This window comes from Punica granatum, chromosome 5, assembly GCF_007655135.1.
Source record: "Punica granatum isolate Tunisia-2019 chromosome 5, ASM765513v2, whole genome shotgun sequence".
NCBI classification, from domain to species: Eukaryota; Viridiplantae; Streptophyta; class Magnoliopsida; order Myrtales; family Lythraceae; genus Punica; species Punica granatum.
In genome coordinates, this window is record NC_045131.1 from 24,780,196 (window position 1) to 24,801,504 (window position 21,309).

The window sequence follows — 21,309 nt, forward strand, 5'->3', positions numbered from 1 at the left end:
AAGATTTTTTATTATAATACTTGGAATCGTATTCATCGAAAATACAACACTTGGAATCTTGTAGCTTCTGAAAATTGCAATATGTATGTGATATATCTAGACAATCATATCTCGAAATTTCACTATAATTGATGAACTATTTCATGAATTAACTTTTTCTGACGGAGAGAAATGAGTGAACTTTCTTTAGATGTATTATATAGTGGTTTTGCGTTACACGCACATGCATTTCTACTAGTTACTCAAAGAGAGATAACTTTATAATATTTAGATAGATATGTACATACAATAGGATTTTTATTCTCCCCGTAGTTTATGCAGAGGAAGTTATAACTTGTTTAGTACATGGAATCACATTGCAATAATACTCATATATTTGCATGAAAAGCAAAGGCGCTCAGTATCTATATAAGTAGCCGTAGCATAGTACCCCGGTTACGTAACACAAGCATATGTCACATTATAGAACATCCAACAGCATTATCGTCACTGAAATAAGCACCAGGCTTGTCCTTCACCAAGTCCGAGTAAGCCGGCTGGTCAAAATAACTGATATGGCCTCGTCTCGAGTATCTGTTCCTCCCGTGGTGGTTATAATTGGAACCAGAGTAATTGTGCGGTATTGATGCAAAGAGGTGCGAGCTGGTCGAGTAGTCATCACCGTTTATGCGGTTGCCATGATAGTACTGATTGTAGGTGTATTCCATGTCGTTATTAAGCTGGTATGGCCATGGCTCAACCACCTTCCCCGTCTTCTTCATTGCCTTAAGGACCTTCCGCTGATCGGCAAAACCCATGACTGTCACCTTCTGCATGTACCGATCTATTTCTATCTGGTGAATTCCTGATACATATGAAAATATATGAACATTTTCTCAGTTACAATACATAAGTCGAAAATGTATGTACGGTAGTACTTGCAAGTAAATTACTTATATTTTAAGTAAATTATTTGATCCCAAGTAATTTTACTTGTTTTTTACATAATTTACTTAGATTATAGGTAAAATTTGAAAATTTTCAATTAAACACATGTATATCCCATGTACCGTGAATGCATTTCAAGTGTACATATAGTAGAATTTTTCAGTTTTTGATATCAATCAATCATCAATTATAATGTATAAAAGTCAGGTTGTCACATATATGAGAAAGTATCACATAAGCGAAATTACGAATCCTTGCCTCCACATTCATTGACCTTTCTATTTCAGTTCGGTAAACTTACATTATATTATACTTGTGTCATATTCGACGCATTTCAGCTATGTATCCGTATTATTTGTATGTAATAACACATGAATTTTTTTTTATAAGTTTAAATTTTTCTCGATTATTAAAAAAAAACCTAGATATATGTGAAATTGTTCAAGTTCAATGTGCCCCATCTCAATAAATACAAGATACAAAAACTTGGATCTTCACAAATGAAGTTCCTTTCTTTAACCATTGGTTGAACACTGTTGAATTTATATTACATCATTATTGCTATTCGCGATTCTACTGGGATAAATTACGTGTTTGCTCACACTCACCATGTCTATTATTTTTTCAATCTACGTGGCAAAATATGTAGTATTTTTTTAGGCGTACGCTCGCCTAGTAAACAAGAAATTCCACGTTTGATTATTGGTGGGACTACCCATGTCTCTTCATCAGATATTAAGATTTTTATTTTATTGTACTAAGCCCATAATCCATTCTTGTAATTGCGAAATATGTAATTTTAACATTTTCTTAATTTTTTGTCTATTTATTTGTATATTATATAAGTAATTATCTACTTTTATGCTCCATTTTCCGAAATTGCGGGACCACTATATAATAGGGAAAATAAATTACTATTTCTCTGCACATATATATATATATATCTGACGTAGTTTATTTTATTGGTTGCTTTAGATGGCAAAAAAGGTAATTTGTATTTTTCCTAATAGATATTAGTAAGGAAAACCCACAAGGGTAGTTTTGTGTTGCTGACTTTGTAATTCATTTTTTTAAAAATAAGTTGACTAGTATACAACTTGCCTTTCAACTTTTTGAGAGCCTTCCTTATCTTGGTCTCACATCCCGAGCAATCCATTTGGACATACATCTCCAAAATCTGAAACTTGAACAAATAAAATCAACCCTCTTGCACCAATAAGTTAAAGAAATAAAAGTTAAAAGAAATAAAAATAAAAAAAGAAACGCTTGACCTTCCTATCCATTTATTATATACTAAACAAAGGTTTTCGTTTTCCTCTTCTGCATAATGAAAATCTTGCCAAGGAAGGTGTCCATAACATCAATGCCTTATATGTAACGAGTATATCACAGGTTAATATCATAAACCAATAAGAGTTTTCCCATATCTCTTGATTTTTAGAAATATCACAAAAAAATCAATTGTTAACAAAAATAATTTGTTTTATGTATGTGATACAATGTCACGTGATATACCCGTTAGACACAGTACCTTCTTGTCTATTGAACTGGTTGGTTGGCCAAGTCAATATATACATATATATATATATATATATATGATTTTATCTTGATGAAAACTTAAAATACATGAACGTCTCTTTCTATATTGGTTAAATATATGCATGTCTGAAGCTGCATCATTGTAATCAAGAAATTATTTAATTAATCAATTTATTTTTATATCGTTTTCATTTTGGCGCTAATGTTCAATGTCACGCTGTTGACGCACAAGGAAGCACATTTTTCATGCCATGTCCTTATGCTTAACAAAGCTTAGAGCAATTTTCTTAGCAGAAGCATATCCTCAATATTTCAAGAGATGTTCATGCATGTCAATCAAATCTTTCATGAAGGATGGACCGGAAGGGTCTAGCAGCGGATGCAGTTGCATGTCTCAAATATATTTTTTTTGACTGTCTGACCTTCATGAAATAGTTAAATCTCTAAAGATCACCCGATGCCTTCATCCAAACTATCTTGGTCTATGTCTATTTTTTCCATTATGAGAAAGTAGTATATGAGAGAGAGGGAGAGATAATTGATTACCGTCATGTTGACAAATCGTCCATGCAGAGGCCAAATGATCTTTGCTTGGTTGCTAATCAAGTTGGTGTCTTAAGTTTGGATGAAGCAGATGATGAACCGAACTATCTGCTCTTGTATATATAGTGCAAGAAGTAATAACTGGCGGTTACCTCAATGTTGGATAGAAAGTAAGAGGAAATTGCAAAAGGGAAAATGATTGTGTCACATTACATACGTCATTCTGTATTATTTTTCATATATTAGTCTGCCTCAAAACTTCAATTTATATATACTTACATACGTGTAAATATACATGTATATATATGTTTTCTTTTTGTCAACTTGGTCCTGAAAGACGAATTATCTTGTGCACATCAACAAGCGGGAAATTGCATGCAAGTTGCGTGGAATAGAAATTTAACTTATAGTATGTTCAAAAGACTAGGTCTCCAATAATATAATTCCAATACTTTAACCAAAAAAATGTCCATAATGCACCCAATTTACAAGTAATAACACTTTCCATAAAATATATTTTTAGCCAACATAAAGCCAATATCAAATAATCGCCACTCTCAATACTGTCTTCAATGATTAGTCGGTTGGACGGGGAACATTATAGAGGACCAACTTTTATGATAGATCAGTTGTAGTTTCAACGAATAAGTGTAACGATTACATACGACAGTTGAAGACTTAGAGTTCAGCATCGAAATATTAATAAATAAGCCTATGTCATAATTAAGATGATTATGTTCCACCATTTATCAGCTTAACTTTGTGAATTGAACATAAACTCATTTACTTGTACGGTCAATGAAAATCTAAATTATGAATGATTATTTAAATGGTACATGTTCAGCAACCCACATTAAGATAACAGCCCGTTGAAAAGGAGAGACGATGTGGTTGCAGAGCAATTTCCCCTGAATATACTTGTGACCCTGAGATAGAAAATGACTTACGCCATTGATCACGACGCTGCTCCGAATAACGCGCCCGCTATATTATATATTTTCCTAAAGCTTAGTAAGGAACAACAAAAAAGGAAAAATAAGAGGAAATAATCAACGTGGTTAATTCAAACGGTTTAACACTTATTTCCTTTTAATAAGGTCTCGGATTTGAGTCTTGTGAATAAAAAAAATTCACACCGGAAGTGCTTTACCCTGTAGTGGACTGATCCGGCTCAACTAGATTAGTCGGAACCCATTGAATTTTCGGATATCGGGGTGCAAAAAAAATAATGATCCGACGTGATGAGTACTCAAATGCGGAATGTCTTGGTTTAAGAAATTAATTTTTATATATGCTTTGCTGATTGAGCTACAACTCCATTTGAAATATCACCTGATTTGGGAAAAACCATTTCAATTCGCTGTAATTGGTTGGCCAAAGATTGCTAATAAACTGCATTGATTTTCTTGTTACGACGCCGTGTCAATCCAAGACTGATGGTATAGCGTATGTTCATAATAGAAATTAAGGTATTGGTGCCGGCGAAAATATATATAAGATATATTGAGTATGTTATTGACATGAATGATGTTAACAAGATGACATCATGGAACGATGGAGTCAAGAGCAAGTCCTTCAATTTACATAATCAATGAAGAGCCAAGTATTTCTTTCGGTGTGCACCCTGGTATTTGAAAGTTCAAGAGGGCTCCTACTAATCCAGTTGAACTAGATCGGCGCACTAAAGAGTAAAGCTATTATATCGTGAATTTTCTCCACTTGTGAGCTAAAAAAAACCAAGTATTTGGATGCCCTCATTAGTGCACCATCTAATTAATTATTATTATTTTATTATTATTAACTGTTGATAACTCATTCATCAATTCAACATATATATAACTCGTCCATCAGCATAAGGGAGCAAGCTGTAATTTTTTTTCCAATCGTAGACTTTTCTTTTCCTTTTTATTTTTAAAATTTATTATTTATAATTTTTTTTGTCCCTTTTACCGTTTTTTGAATTTTTCTACATGCATTATCTGAATCCCAACTAAGTTAGATTCAACTAAGATCGTTTAACATTCATGAATATTTTCTCTATTCACAAAACTCAAATTCGAAACCTCACTAACCAGAAAGAGATACCGAACCACCTATACCAACCCACGTTGATTGTCGTTATTTAGTTTAATTTGCAATAATTTGAAAGGATTTTACCTCAAAATGATCACATAGCAGATTGCAACTACCCTTCCCCTTACCTTTGGTTATTAGTTTTGTTTTTCCCGTTAAATTTCTCACCTATCTGTTCCTTCTCTACATTCCGACTATCTCTTACATAAGGGATTATCTTATCTGTGTCCATGCAGAAATAGGTCGTCATCTTATTATCATCTTTATATTCTCTCTCTCTTTTTTTAATCAAATATTTGTTAATGGTTTTGATGTAGCATGAGCATCACCGTAATTTCATCTTTATGAGAAACACACAAATTTTGTTTATCATTCTAAATCGTATTTGTCACCCTATCTTAAAAAATATATATACGACTTTTATTTTCTTATTTTCAAATCAAACCTGTTTCACCTATCTTTTCAGTTTGATATAATTAAGATCCAAACGTATAATGTGCTCATCATTATGTATTCCATATGCAATGCAGTTATCGAAAACTCATATAAAATAGACAACTAACCCCAAGGTGTTGTTCAATAAATTTAAGTATTTAAATTGGAATTCCTTAAAAATTGAATAGATTTTTTTTATTCATTAAGTAAAATTTCATCGCTCATACGCGTATGATACATGGCTTATGAAATATAGTCAATAATTCAAAATGATAGTTAAACAACACAAAAATAATATATAATCATGGTAAAAATGTACAATAACATTAATTACTACTAAAGCTGTCTGAAGGCAAAGCGCGAGTTTTCTTTTCCTAGTTATACAATTAAGCAGGGAATCCTTATTGTAAACGTTTAAAAATTAATCGGTTTTATTGGGTAATGTCAGCCAGAGGTCGTGAAAATTTTTATTGTAAAATTATTCTTTGACGACGTTCGTGCATGGTTCCCAGATTCACAAGGGAAAATATAATCCCACGTACTCTTGAAAACATTGCAAGGACGTGTATCTCCCTGATATGAGATTCTTGGTACCTCTATGTAGCCATTGTTACCATAGGCTGGTGCAAAACATTACATGTATTGATTTCCATGCATAATATTGTTATCTTCGCTCGTTAATATTCTGATCCCTGCATTGATTAGTCGGACCCATTGGATTTCCGATAGGGTGAACATCGAAAAATATATTCTGCTCTCCACTCTGTCCATTAGTGGGTTTTGACAGATCTATTTCTAATTGGGAATCAAATAAAAATATGTCCCTTCGTTAGATGGGCTGCTTATTGGTAGCTGCCCATGAAATTAGATCCAGTAGAGGGCCCGATTCAATTCACTCAACAACTAAACTAAATTATTCTGGAAAAAATGGTTCGGCGTTTGTTCCGCTTAAGCAAGGTCTCGGGTTCGAGTCTTGTGAATGCAGAAAATCTATGTTGGGAGAGTTTTATCCCTTAATAGGTCGACCCGACTTGAATAGATTAGTCGGGACTTAATTTGGCTTCCGGATACCAGAGTTCACACTGAAAAATTAACTTGAAATAAAAAGAAAATCTATTGAAGCTGTAATCAGATTTTAATTGACTAATTATAACCCAAATGGCTTCTAATTGATGTGGTTTTACATTACAACATCAACTAAGCTGAATCCACTAACAAAAGTGTTGGTTGAATGGTAAGCAGCTCACCTTGTAAGGAGGAGAACACAAGTTCAAACCTCGGGAAGCGCACTTGTTGGGAGGGAAAATAACTTTTAATGCTCAATCTCCCGACTTGATTAGTCAGATCCCACTGGGTTCTAAATACCAGGGTACACACCGAAAAAAAAAATAAAAATAAAAAACTAAGCTGAATCCAAGCAACAAGAAGCCGGTTAAATAGCAGCAAGCCAGACCACTTTTGGGCGGTAATAACAATGTCATTCACATCGGTTTGTCCATAAAACTATTCTTGTTCATGCCCAATGTTAAATTCGTCCAAATATAAATCCCCACAAAAATCGAGTCCTAATTGTGCCTCTCAAAAGTATATCGATCTCAAAGATACGGTTAAATTCCTAGAGAACTATCAATATGCGGACGATGGCTGAAAGAGAGGGGGCAATGGTGAAGAAGGGCCACGATGAGGGGTTGAAAATGGCAATCGGGCTGCTTGGTGAGTTTGAGCTGCCACTAGGCCTCCTGCCCCTCCAGGACGTGGTCGAAGTCGGGTTTGTCCAGGCCACAGGCTACATGTGGATCGTGCAGAAGAAGAAGGTTGAGCACAGCTTCAAGCTCATCAGCAAGCTCGTGAGCTATGACACCGAGATCACAGGCAACATCCAGAAGAAGAGGATCAAGAAGTTGAAGGGGGTGAAGGCCAAGGAGCTCATGCTGTGGCCCCCTGTGAGCGAGATCACCGCCGACGATTCGCCCACTGGCAAAATCCACTTCAAGAGCCTCGCCGGCATCACTAAGACCTTTCCGGTGGAGGCATTTGCTGCCGGACAATGACTTTCGCTTAGACTTAATGTCGCCAAGGGCAAACTATAAGCGCGATATTTATTTTGGCTTTACTAATTAGAGCATAAAAGGCCCTCACTGGTCATATCAACCTACATATGTACCGTCCTATTGTCTATTTGGAGCTTGTTTCTTTACGTCGAAGAAGGAAGAAGCAATAATTCTTATTTTATTAATATTATATTTCCTAATTTGTACGGATTTTGTTGTATCTTTTTAGTATTTGATGGGAAAATTTCCCTAAGCGATATTAGAAATTTTTCTTGGATATCTTCGCAAATTCATAGGGGACACACCATATACTAAACGAAAAATATCTAAAGGGTTTAGGATATTATTGAGACATTGCGGGTTGGTCTTGTATCTCTAAAGAAAGAGTAAGAATCCTATATAAAACATGTTGTGAAAGATGGTGTAATAGTGTTGAGGTGAGAGTTTTTTTGAAATTCTCTCAAGTGTATTTATCAGTTCGGGTTTTTAGATGTAAAATTACCATTTGAGCCTACACGAGCTCAACTCCATTTGCAACCCAAAAGTTTAAGTTGATAAGTTACTAGACCCAAGGCTCATATAAACTTGTGGATTCCTTCTCAATTTTTCCGCGTGGAATAACATATCTCAACACCCGCTCTGACATGGCAATGTGTGGTCCAACATGTGCCACGTACCCTTAAATAAACACCCGTCCTCAACAATTGATCACGAGCTGGGCATCATCTTTCGTGCTCGGTTGAGGAGGGCAAGCATCAAACTAGCCTCAAGCTCCACACTCGAGCCTATAACTAAATGTGCACGTTTAGCTATCTCGGAACTTGACCGAGCCACTTTCAAGTCTGACTAACATGAGGCGCCTTTTTGGCTGTCTCGAAACCGAATCTGGCGTGGTGTGAACTCGCACGTGCACGCGAAAACGTAACCCTCTCTAATACAATTTAAAATTTCATTAACTTGAACTCATCTGCAATCCAAAAATTTAACATGATAGATTACTAAACCCAAACCTCATATAAGCTTGTAGTTTCTTTCTCAATTTTTTCCGTGTGGAACAATATATCTCAACATTAGAATGCAAAAGGGAAGAAGACTCAACTAGGTAGGTCGGGGTTGGTAAGGAGGCTAAACGCTAGTCAAATCTCGATTATTATCTCTAGTAATTCGATCCAATGAATAATCTATCTATGCATGTTTACTTCGGTTTGAGGGTTTTACAAGTATATTTTTATTTTACTTTCTGATTTCTCATTACTCTGATCTCATGTGAGCATACGGGAACAACTTCTTTCACATCTATATCATTGAAGGGTCGGATTTGCTCATCAATGACAACCTCAATGTTTATTTGAGGTCAGAATTGAGGGGTACTAGCTATAGTGTTGAGGATCGACTCAACCCACAATGTGCAAAATGAGAATGGACTGAATGGAGGACGATACTTCATTTGATATTCTAATCGAATACATATATAAGAGTTGACGTGTGTCCTACATAGCATATACACAAGAAAAGGAATAAGCCATCTGACTAACTAAAAATATACAACCTATACAAAGGAACATCTAAAATATCCTAAAGTATGAAATGGAACAAATCTCGGAATCTTGGGAAAGTATCCCGGAAAATATTTCATATCGTGTAATACTCCCCCTCAAGTTAGAGAATGAGGATCCTGAATTTCCAACTTGCGAAGAAGTAAGTGAAAACGATCACGCCCACCTTGGTAAATATATCCGCTTATTGTATATTAGTGGGGACATGAGTTGCATAGATACTCCTGGATAGTAGACGTTCCTGAATAAAGTAGCAGTCTATCTCAATATATTTTGTTCTCTCATGAAAGATTAGATTGGTAGCGATATGGAGAGCTACCTGATTGTCACAATATAGACGTGTAGGTTGAGAGTTGAAAACACCCAATGACGATAGTAGACTACATAACAAGATAATCTCACTAACTGCTGCCATGGCTCGATACTTAGCTTCTGCTGAGGAGCGAGAGATAGTAGTTTGCTTCTTTGTCTTCCATGATATAGGACTTCCAATGAGTGTGATAAAATAACCAGTTAACGATCGTTGAGTCATCGGACAACTACCCCAATCAGAACCGCAATACGTTGCAAGCTCCATGGAATCGGGTTGTAGAAAAATCATTCGTCTCGGAGATTGCTTTAGGTAATGAATGATCCACACAATGCTGCATCCTAGTGATCCTATCGCGGATCCTACATGAACTGGGAGAGAATATGAATCAAGTAAAACAGTTCGAGATGTTCGATGGTGAGATAAATAAGGCAGTTGATGAGACGACGATAGCTACTAGGGTCAGATAATGAGGCACCCGAAAGTGGAAGAGAGGCCATGTCGTTGCTCCATAGGAAAAGAGGATGGTCGTGACCCGAACAAACCACACTCAATGATTATGTCAAATGTTTATTCCCTCTTATTAAAAAAAAGACCTCCATCCATTCGGCTTACCTCTATCCCGAGGAAATATCACTAGGGACCCAAGTAGTTGATGCGAAGTTGAGTGTCAAGGTATTTCTTCAAGAATGCACAACATTCGGAATTATTCCCAACAATGATCATTTCATTGACATATATGAGTGCCGCAAGAAATACTTGATCATGTTGCAAAATGAATAAAGAGTGATCAGCTGCAGATTGAGAGAAACCTTTGTGCACAAAGCATTCGCTAACTTTCAAAACCACTTTCGAAATGCTTGTCGAAGGCCATAAAATGATTTCCGCAAGCGACATGCATAACCAGGGCGTCGATGGGAAAAACCTGGAGGCATCTTCATACCGACTTCCTCTTTGAGAAAATCGTGAAGGAAAAGCATTATGGACATCAAGCTGGTGGATCTCCCATTTATTGATTACTGCGAGAGAAAGAAAAACCCGAACGATAATGAGTTTAGCAACTGGTGCGAACGTTTCATGAAAATCCACGCCTCCACCTGTGTCAAAACCCTTGGCTTCTAAACGAGCTTTGTAACGCTCGATGCTACCATCTGCATGTCGCTTGATTTTGAGTACCCATTTGCAACCGATGTTCTTTCCTTCAGGTATTTTCTCAATCGAACAAGTATGATTCAATTTTAAAGCGCGGATTTCATCTGTCTTAGTTGCACGCCAATGAAGGTCTTTCACGGCCTCTTAATAAGATGTAGGTTCAGTCTCAGACTCCAAGGCAACTGTAGATGCAAAATGATAATCGATGAATTTCAAATGTGATAAATATTGATCAATTGGATATGACTTACCTGAGGAATTCGAAGAAGTGGGGATGCTCGAGTATGACATACTAAATCTTTTGAAGTGTGTCAGAGGATGACGAGATTGATCAGATCGACATAGCTCAAGAACTGAATCAGAGGAACACTGTTTTATTTAGTCTATGGAAGGAGGGCGAATCGAGGTCAGCTGAGTCTGCCCAAGGCTGAATCGGATTGGATATTTGCCTAACACTTTTGGATTGATGGGCTGACCCAGTATCAGGGCAAGAAGAAGAGGCAGACACTTCAGCCCACTGATCCTGATGGGCTGATGAAACGGATTGGGCCTGGACCGTATTTGAAGAGTCAGTGGGCTAACAATCAAGTGAGCCCATCTGTGGAACCGAATTTTTGTGTCTAGAAATTTGTGTCTCCCCCTTGACCCTTAAAATTAGCAGAGCTTGGCCAAAAATCTAAGCATCGGGAGTATCATACTTCTATGTAGAATAACTGTTTGACTTGATCTGAGAAAAAAGGAAAATTTCCTTCACAAAATTGAACGCTTTTAGACACGAATATCTCATGATTCTTGAAGTCATATAGATGCCAACCCTTTTTGCCGTAAGGGTAGTCAACAAAAATGCATCGACGTGACCATTCTTCAAACTTGTCCTTCAAACGAGGCCAGTAATGATCGTAACAAAGAGATTCAAATACCCATAAGTGAGAGTAATCAGGTTGTTTATCAACCAACATTTCATAAGGAGTTTTACACAACAAAACTGATGATGGTGTGATGTTGATGAGATATGTCATAGTGGTCACACATTCTCCCCAAAACCGAGTCGGGACCCTGCTTGAAATAAGAGTGCTCATGCCATATTTAAGATGTGGCGCTGTCTCCTCTATGTTTGTCCATTCTGCTATGGAGAGTCGAGACAAGACGTTTGATGTATGATACCACACTGAGAACAAAAGGCTTGTATATCTTTAGAGAGGAACTCTAAACCATTATCGGTCTAAATAATCTTTACCGATTTCGCAAATTGATTCTTCACCAAATTTATAAATCTAATTAAATTGGTTTTGGCCTCAGTTTTGTCACGTAATGGGTAAATAATTGTGCAACCGATATCAAATTGCATTTGAAAGACGGCCCTAGAATCACGTTTGACAAATTGATATCTCTAGCAAGATGTATATTTCCTTCTCTTGTGGCCATAATTGAATTACCATTAGGAAAGTGTTCCTGGAAATTCTCAATAGGTCGACTTGAATTGAAAAAATCAACCTTTACCATCATTTGCCAAGAAGCGCCCGTGTCAATAATCCATTGATTATCTGGATTAATAGTAATTAAATGATTACCAACTAGAGGCTTTGTGGAATAGCGACACTTTCGAACCATTTCAAGCAGCTTCTCGAATTGAATGGGAGGCAGCTCCGAGATTTTACTGGGCCTCCCTGCATAAGTGGTCTGGACAACATTAGATCGAGCCTGGAAGTTGCTTGCCAATTGCTCAGATTGGGCCTGTTAGCACCCCGTTTTGTTCCACCGGCACTTAAGAGCATCCAACAGACTTACCAACCGCAACCTTCCAGAGGTTAGACATAAATTGGTCTGGCAAGATGCGGATCACTATTTATAGTTAAGTCAACAAGGTCAACTAGATGACACCAGAATGAAACTATGCAAAGTGTCTCAAAAATTCCTCACAAATCCCAGAGAACAACAAGAGAGTCCGAACAACATGTGATCTCCAGTTAGCAGGTGGGCTCCAACAGCTCTATTCATTGCCAGCTCACCGGGCTAACAGGAGGTATCCAATATGAGACTCTAAAAATCTCTCATAGTGCCGAATTGATGAAGAGCACCTCCAAGCACATTCCGCAAATCATCTGTTTGAGTTGGAGCACTCCCGAGTAATCGCAGAAGGTCTTCAACGAGGCTCCCGAGTCCGCGAGTCATCAAGCGAATCGTGAGTGCCCGAGGTCAGGCCCGTCCAGTCCTAGGGTTTTCAAGGCCATGGAGCACTCTTCAGAATGCTCTCCGAAAATAATCTTCACCTCACAAGTGACCCCCGAGTGGAAAAAAAAGGCCCATATAATGAGGTTCCCGAGTCACCGGCTCATCAGGCAAAATGTTAACACTCGAGGTCAGCCCCAACCATTCTTAGGGGTTCTCAAGAACATAGAGCACTCTTTAGATTGCTTTCCGAAAATCACCTTCGCCTCACGAGTGATTCCCAAGTGAAGAAAGGGACCCTTCCAACCAGATTCTCGAGTGTCACCTAGCAAACCTACGGGGTCTAATTTCAACAAACGGAAAACACAGTGAGTTCCAGACACCTCGAGACACTCACAAAAAAGTCAAAGATGTTCGACTGCAAGTTCCCAGGTTGACTTCTGATTGCCATTTATAGCACAGGCACGCGGAGTCAACTGCTCCGTCTCGATAACAAAGCATATCAAAATGACCAGCACAGAGCGCTGACATGCGGGGAGTCGACAAAAACGGTTAATTTTGCTCGGATCACCTGAAGTGATCAAAAGCGACTCTCGAGCCTCCAAGCCCTCAAGTTATCGAAATAAACAAAACACATTAATATTTGGCTCAATAGAATCCTCTCATCGCTGACATCGACAATAAGTTGTCCATTCGAGTCACAAAAATCAAGGGCAACCGATCCGGACTCGAGCCTCCCCGACTCTCAAAGCTCACCCGTGGGCCCCACAGATCAAGCATGGCTGGCTGACCTCTCCTTCCCGTCTTTTCTTCACCTTTTCCTCGATTTAAGGAGCCATGCTCCATATCCAAGCAACTAAGTACACATCCCATCCATTTCTTATATTCCTTTCCCACAAAAAATGGATCTTGCTCCCCCTCTTTTCCATCTCATTTCGCCAGCAGCCCCTTCCTCCTATCTTTTAATTTTGATTTTCTTTTGTTCTTGAAAGATAATACAAAAGAGAAAAAGCAAGAAAAACACTTACACTCTCTAGATCACTTTCTCTCTCAAGCTCTCAACTTCCTATCAACTCTCTCAAACTCTCAAGCTGTCTCTCAACCCCTCAAGTTTCGGTCAGGAGTAGCAGCTCCCTCCCTTTGGTTGAAACCATCCCGTTTTATCCGAAAACCATCCTAATTTCAGGTGATCGCCTACCTACCCGGCCCGAACTTCAAATAAACTTCATATCCCACACGTATTTGATGTCCCAAGGTCATTGGCGACACTCTTTTTTCCATTTAAGATCTCCTATAGCCAGCATCAACTCAGCACAGTAACGCCTCCTTCGGGTTTTCCCGTCTTTCGGTGAGTTTTCTTCCTCCATGACTTTGGTGAGTTGTGCCTACATGTGCGGGAAAACCACTCGCGATTTACACCTTTCAGTGATGAGGAGAGTCACGAACCAAAGGCCGAAGCCTTATTTTCCCGGCGTCGCCACACCCGAGCCTTCCTCTTGGCTTTGTCCCTCCACCGATCTTCAACGGGTGTCTAGCTTTTAGCATGCCTCCTCCTTCTTTTTCCCTTATCGCCTATCTTATTTTACAAGTCGGGAGTCCCTCAGTGCAGCCCCTCCAGCCACATCTTCTCTCATAGTCCGAGAGCCCGAAAAACCTTCTTGTGGCCCCTTCTCTTGTGCTGTTCTATTCAACTTTGTTCCCTGTGCCTCTAGCGGGCTTTCGACTTGTTTTAGCCTTCCTCAACGTTGGTATAACATCTTTGAACCCTTTAGAGAAGTTAGGATTTCGAGATTTGTATGTTTGTGGGGCTATGAGGCATTTCCCAATCGATTTAATACGTGTATGCATGAGATCATGTTTGAGTTCGATGATATGTTCGTATGACGATGTATTGTGTGCTAGCATCATGGGAGAAGGTGTGAATCGAGGTTATGGAGGCCGTTACGGCTCGAGAATGCCATAGGGCCTCTCGGCTACACCCTAAATAGAGATGGCTGAGAGCTTCCTTGGCTCTCTCGAGCCTGTGACGCGCACTTCCTCCTCAATTATAATTGTTTCTTGTTTTTTGACGTTTTCTCATTTCCCGTGCCGGTAATTGATTCCGTTTAATGTGGTGTTGTGGCGCGTTCTTATTCGTCATGGCGATACCGATCTCGTGTTTATTTGTTTAGCATTGTGTTCGACACGTGGTGCATGCAAGAGATTAGTTTAATCAAGTCAAAGAGATCTCCTGAGTTCGAGTCAAGTTAGAGAGACATCTCTGCCGTTCCCTTGAAGAGGTGACCTAGAGGTCCCCTTGAGCTTGGCTCAGGCTCGCGCTAGTCTCTTTGTCTTGATTCTTGATTTTTCATGGAACATCAAGTTTCATGTCGACACCCTTTTTAATGATTAATCGCTTATTTAACACTTTATATACGAAGTTTGCATAGACTCGGTCAAGAGGATCATTGATGGCCCACATGGACCTAAGGGGCTCTTGGTCATCCTTGACCGAGCCTGCTTGGCCCGTGAGGACCCGTCATGGTCTTCATGTCGCGAGTCATTTTCAAAAATCGAGATGAAATCTGTAAATCTAAAAGTGTTCGGTAATCCAATCGAAACCTACAAATATAGAAGTATTCGGTAATCCATTAAATTAATTAATTGCACACGCTAGGCAAATGGGACGAACCACTCGACTACTGTGGGCCTCGACCACCTGTACCACATAATCTTGGTTTCGTTTTCACAAAACCATTTTTCCAACTCAATGGAACGATGATCAGTTTATGAATTACCGACAACTCTAAGATTAGAGTGATTAAAACATTTCGAGTCACGGGTAAAGACAAATAGCCTGTGCTGGCGCAAGTCTTATCTGCATAATTCTCTTTATTTGACCGAAGTGTTTCTGTCATTCTAACATAGATTCAGGTGCTTAGAAACGTGGACTAGAGACGCGAGCGGAGAAGGCTCATGAAACGCTACCTAGTTCCTCCGAGATCCAGAGCACGGGTCTTGGCACCCTCATGGTGTTTAGCTTATCCACCTTCCTAAGTTTGTGTTTTGATTGGATTAAAATACGAAAATAGATTAACTTTGAACTCGACGTTATCAAACATGGGAAAATGGACAAGACAGTACCCTAGGCTTCAGGATTCCGGCAAAACACACTCTGTTCATAATCTGTTAATCTGTTCATAGTGTCATAAAATAGATAAACTTAAAATGAATCCACACATTCAGGGCTTGACGATAGACATTAGATTCGTCGAGTTCTTTCTAAGCAAAGCCGATTGCTACATACCCTTCGGGGTGGCCCATGGCCGATCTTCACCATGTGTGCCCATTCTGTTTTTATCTACTTAGGATATAAACATGTATGTTAAGCAACCCACAGATCAATAAACTGATAATCACGTAAATACGACGACTAATTCACACCTTGTTTGTTTCATTTGTTTTTATTTGTTTCCTATCTGTCCTTGTTTGTTTTCTTGCGGTTCGGGCCCACAATCCTTAGGGCACGATCAACACGAGGTCCAATGCTCTAACCATTGATCTCAGGATCCAACGCCCCCACACACCAAGTGCGCGTGACCCGAGCATAGTATGGGGTCTAGCCCTAGTCACGTTTCAACTCAAGTAGTATCCAAGCGGAGGATGACTTTGATCGGGACACGCGAAATGATGTTAGCTAACCACCCGGGAGCTCGACTGATCCCATGGCCATCTCGACGACCATTCAGTCCTCATGGGACTCATTGGTTTTGTTGGACCTGAGCCGGCATTGTATTAATTTCAATTTCGGTCTTCAAAACTTACAGTGAGCATGAGCGAAATATTGGCCAAACATGAACCGATTGGGATCCAACTGATGTAATTTGTATTTATTTAGGAGTACATTGCGAGAAATTTACTTGTATATTTATTCATGTAATGATCCCAGTTGGCTAGCGAGAGATTCGAATGTCGAATCAATCGAGTCAGTCTATGTCCCCAGGGATGAGTAAGCTCAACGTTTCTCGGTTTCGACCCGCACGAGGAACCAACCATCATGATCCAATAAAGTATAGTGCGATGACGGCGAGTTGAACTCTTGATGCGTGGGTCTACTCCTTTCTCGAGCTCTTATTCTGAATCGGTCGATTCCCAACGAATTTACGGTGTGAAACTGAGTAAGATGAGAGTAACCTAATTCATGCGGTAAACAAATTAAAATTGGCAAACCGTCGATGACCTAAAGTATCGAAGGGGCATGTGGGATTTAGGTTCGCACGCAACAGAACCCTTAAATTTAGAATCATCGATTCTAAAAACCAATTGCCGTAGCAAACTAGGTGTCCCTTGCTCCTAGACCCAACCAACTTACCGGCCCTTGACCTCCCGATCGTGAACAGGCAGTGGCGACTCTATCTCACACACGTTCGTCTCGCGTTCCTCGGAAAGATGGATACTCTTATGCCGTGCAATTTTTCACATGCATGCTGGCCTCGAATAGACAAAATTCGAGTTTGCATAGGACCTATATTCTTTTGCTGCTTTGGGCTGAATTTGCCCTTAATCCTAGGCTCCTAATCGATTGGTTTGCCATGAAGCTTCCAGCAGGTTGCATGAGTATGACCCTTACAATTACAATGGTCACAAAACGGTTTGTGTCAGTAACCCCTTTTAGTCCCTTGGTTCCTAAGAGCCATCAAAGGATTCTCGATTACAACCCTCTAGAACTCTAACGAAAAGCAGCCCAACAAAACCCTGATCACTATTCATAAGTTTGGTCAACAGGGTGAACCTTACTACACTAGAGAACAGCAATGCAGAAGGTCATTGGAATCCCTTATAGATCTCGGAGAACAACCGGAGAGTCCAAACGACGCTTGATCATGGGCGGGCAGAAGGACGCTCTAACAACACTATTCATCCCTCAATCACTGAGCCATCTGCAGATATCCAATATTAGGCTTCGAAGATCCCTCATGGTGCCAAGCTGATGAGGAACCTCTCTGAGCATATTCTGTAAATCATTTGCTCAAGCTAAAGGACTCTCAAGTAATCGCAAGTGGCTTCCAACAAGCCTACGGAGTTGCTTGATCACCGAGCCATCTTAAAATATCCACCATTAGGATCCGAAGATCCCTCATGGTGCCAAACTGATGAGGGGCCTCTTTGAGCACGTTCCGTAAATCATTTGCTCGAGCTGGTGGACTCTTGAATGATTGCAGGCGGCTTTCAGCGAGACTCCTGAGCCGCCAGCTCATCAGGCCAATTGTTAACACCCGAAGTCAAGCTCAGCCAACCCGAAGAGTTCCTAGGACAAAGGAGCATTCTTCCGATCGATCTCCAAAAATCATCATCATCTCACGAGTGACTTCCAAGTGGAAAATGGGGCCCTTTCAGCGAGGCTCTCGAGCCATCAACTCATCAAGCCAATTATTAATACCAAAGTCAGGCTCAGTCAATCTAGCGAGTTCCAAGACCAAGGAAGACTCTTCCAATCGATCTCCGAAAATCATTTATACCTCCTGAGTAACTCCCGAGTAACCGCAAGTGGCTTCCAGCATCCTTTCAGGGTCACCCGATTATTGAGCCACCGAAAGGTACCCAATAAGGGGTCGTATGGATTTCTCATGATGCGAAACAGATAAGGAGCCATTTGGAGCGCATTATGTAAATCTTCTTGAGCAGATGGACTCCCGCAGCAATCACGGTTTCTAACTTGGCCCTTGAAGCTGACATCAACATAGGACCATCCCAACAAGCTCCAAGTGCTCTTTGGATCATCCAGGTCCCTTCAATAAAGCCTCAAGCCACAAATTCTACAATCAACCTCGGGTCAACCTTGGTTCGAGTCCCGGTCAACAGATGTCAACCGATTGACCTCGACAGCAAAAGATACAGAAACTACTGAAACTGAGCCACGACGAGCAGGGAATCGACCAAAGCAGTCAACTTCGCTTGATCATCCAAACGAATCGAAAATGACTCCCGAGCACCCGCGGCTCTTGGCTTAACGGGATATGCAGAGACGATCAACATTGGGCTTCGAAAATTCCTCTCCTCACCACGCTCGACGATGCATAGGGAGCTCGTTCTCGTAATTCCAAACGTGCCCTCAGTCGAGCCAGAACATCTCAACTCCTTTCTTCCTCTCTTCCATCCAATGGGACTCACTCATCTCCCATCCATTATATATCACTATTCTGCCTGAAATATTCCGTGGGAACTCTCCGGCACACGCACGTGGCGGTTAGAATGCTAGGCGTTATTGGGCGCAGTCCCAAGATAGTGAGGTGGCAGAACTACCAGCCATCCTCACTGGTCCAGTGCGTATCGCCTTGGTCCCTGAGGTTCGAAGAACTTACCGATGACTGGGTTTCCTCGGTGATGAGTAGGTCAGGATGCGTGATGGTTGGATGAACGTCAGACGATGTCGTGACCACGAGGGAAATGCCACTTTTGTTCTCCCAATGTGCTTATGATTGTTCTCCCAAGGAGGCCCATAACCTAACGGTTGTCGTCTACGGATAGCCAAGAGAATTGAGATAAAGGCTAGTACCATAGCTCGGTGAATACTACTTCCCGGAAGCCAAGATTAGTTGTAGTAGCCAATGGATTGGTGGTAGAGTGACCCTGGAAGGTCGATAGGGTTGCTCCGGAAAGTGGTTTAGCGCATAGGTAAATAAAGGGTGCAAGAAATTTAAATATTGAAAGTGCAGTGCAAAAAAAGTAAAGATAGGAAAAGATAATGCAAGTTTAATCTGCCGGAGGGGGATTTATACAATAAACAAGCTCGACTTATATAGTCTTAACACTTGAGTACCACCTTAGACTAGGAAAATGGGAAACAACCTACTAAACTTAGTAACTAGCTAACTCCAGGACATGTGAAAATAATATCAACATATTTAGAGAATATTAATAGCCTAACTAAGAGCAAATAGAAGAGAAATAAATTTAAGTAAATTGGTAATCCACCCATAGCCGAATCCTACTAGACGTTGTCCATATTCTCGCTCATTCCATATGGAAATCTTCTAATTTCCTTTCCTCCAATGCTTGGATGTCCTCCTCCTTGGAGATTGTTCCATTATTTGTTTCCATTCATCTCCATTTACTAAATAGCCAAGTATTATCCCAAGCAATCTAAATTCTTGGATATTGGACTTATCCAAATCTTCTTAGTATGGAAATAATGTCATCTCCTCTGGCTGCCATATTCGTACGTTCAGTAGACCAAATTGGGTTGTGTCGCGAGCTAATAGTCTCAACATTACATGGGCCTTGGTATCTATCCATTGAATGGGTCCAATTGTGGGCTCCATTAAATCCATCACACGTCAAAGCCCACATTAGTCGCGAAGTGCGGAAAATGGGTATAAACAATACCCTCTGCATGTCTAGTCATGCGAGAGTATTGAACAGGGCTAGACATGTAATTATGCAATTTGCCGCACGAGCCTAGCTTGATCCTCGAAGAGAGTATGAAATGTGTTAGCCTTGTATTAGCTATTGGACTTCTAAGCTGGACGTTCCTCGTAGTAATAATCCTAGTGACCATGTACCCGGCTAGTACATTTAGTGCATCTTCTAGCCATAGGGTCGACCAAAGAGGTAAATGAGTGTGGAAACCCAAAAACAGTAAATCGATGTCAAAACCAAAAAGCAATAAATGAGTGCTGAAATCTGAATCTAGTAAATGGGTGTAGCAATCCAAAAGCAGTAAATGACTATCAAAACCCAAAAGTAGTAAATTGGTGGCAAAACCCGAAAGCAGTAAATATGTGAGAAAATCCGAAAGCAATAAATGGGTGTCTAAATCCGAAATCAGTAAATAGCTGTCAAAACTCTAAAGCAGTAAATGGGTATCGAAACCTGAAAACAATAAATGTATCGTGATTAATTAGGGCTCATGGGGGCCGTAAATGGGTGTGAAGACCCAAAATGAAAAGATGGGTATGGAAACCTGAATATGGTGGGTGTGAAGAGCCGAAATGTGAAGGTCATGCATGGCCCGGGCGCAAGGCACTGTAGAAAAGTAAGATCGGGATGATTCCGGATGCGCAGGAAATGCGAATAGGAAAGTAAAATCGAGGTGATTCCGGGTGTGCAGAAAGTGCGGATAGGAAAGTAAAAAGCGCAGGAAGCGCAAGATGACCCGAAAGTAAAGAACGCAGGAAGCGCGGATAGGAGAGTAAAATCGGGATAATCCTAGGTGCTAAGGAAGTGTGGATAGAAAAGTAAAGAGCGCATGAAGTGCGGGATGACTCAAAAGTAAAGAGCGTAGGAAGCGTGGACAGGAAAGTAAAACCGGGATGATCCCTAGAGCATAGGAAGCGTGGACAGGAAAGTAAAGAGCGTAGGAAGCACGGTATGACCCGAAAGTAAAGAGCACAGGAAGCAAGGACATGAAAGTAGAACCGGGAAGATCTCCGGTACGCAGAAAGCACGGACATGAAAGTAAAGAGCGCAAGAAGCACAGGATGATCCAAAGTCTTTGATTCTTGGTTTAACCGACAATATTAGAGTTAGAGCGATCGAAACACTCCGAGTCACGGGTAGAAATGGGCAGCCCATG

General features: G+C 40.1%; 2 protein-coding genes across 2 annotated transcripts; one reads left to right on the plus strand and one right to left on the minus strand.

Annotated features, from left to right (window-relative positions):
• Nucleotides 1-280: 280 nt before the first annotated feature.
• On the minus strand, nt 281-3,114 carry LOC116208696 (heavy metal-associated isoprenylated plant protein 28-like). The gene is made up of 3 exons (XM_031542243.1): nt 3,013-3,114; nt 2,029-2,104; nt 281-844 (listed from the first exon to the last, which is right to left on the minus strand). Exons 1-3 carry the CDS (start codon nt 3,016-3,018, stop codon nt 456-458), a joined length of 471 nt encoding a protein of 156 aa, XP_031398103.1. The 5' UTR covers nt 3,019-3,114; the 3' UTR covers nt 281-455.
• Nucleotides 3,115-7,157: 4,043 nt separating this feature from the next.
• Nucleotides 7,158-7,568, plus strand: LOC116209088. The gene has a single exon (XM_031542647.1). The coding sequence runs from the start codon at nt 7,158-7,160 to the stop codon at nt 7,566-7,568; it is 411 nt and encodes a 136-aa protein (XP_031398507.1).
• Nucleotides 7,569-21,309: the final 13,741 nt, after the last annotated feature.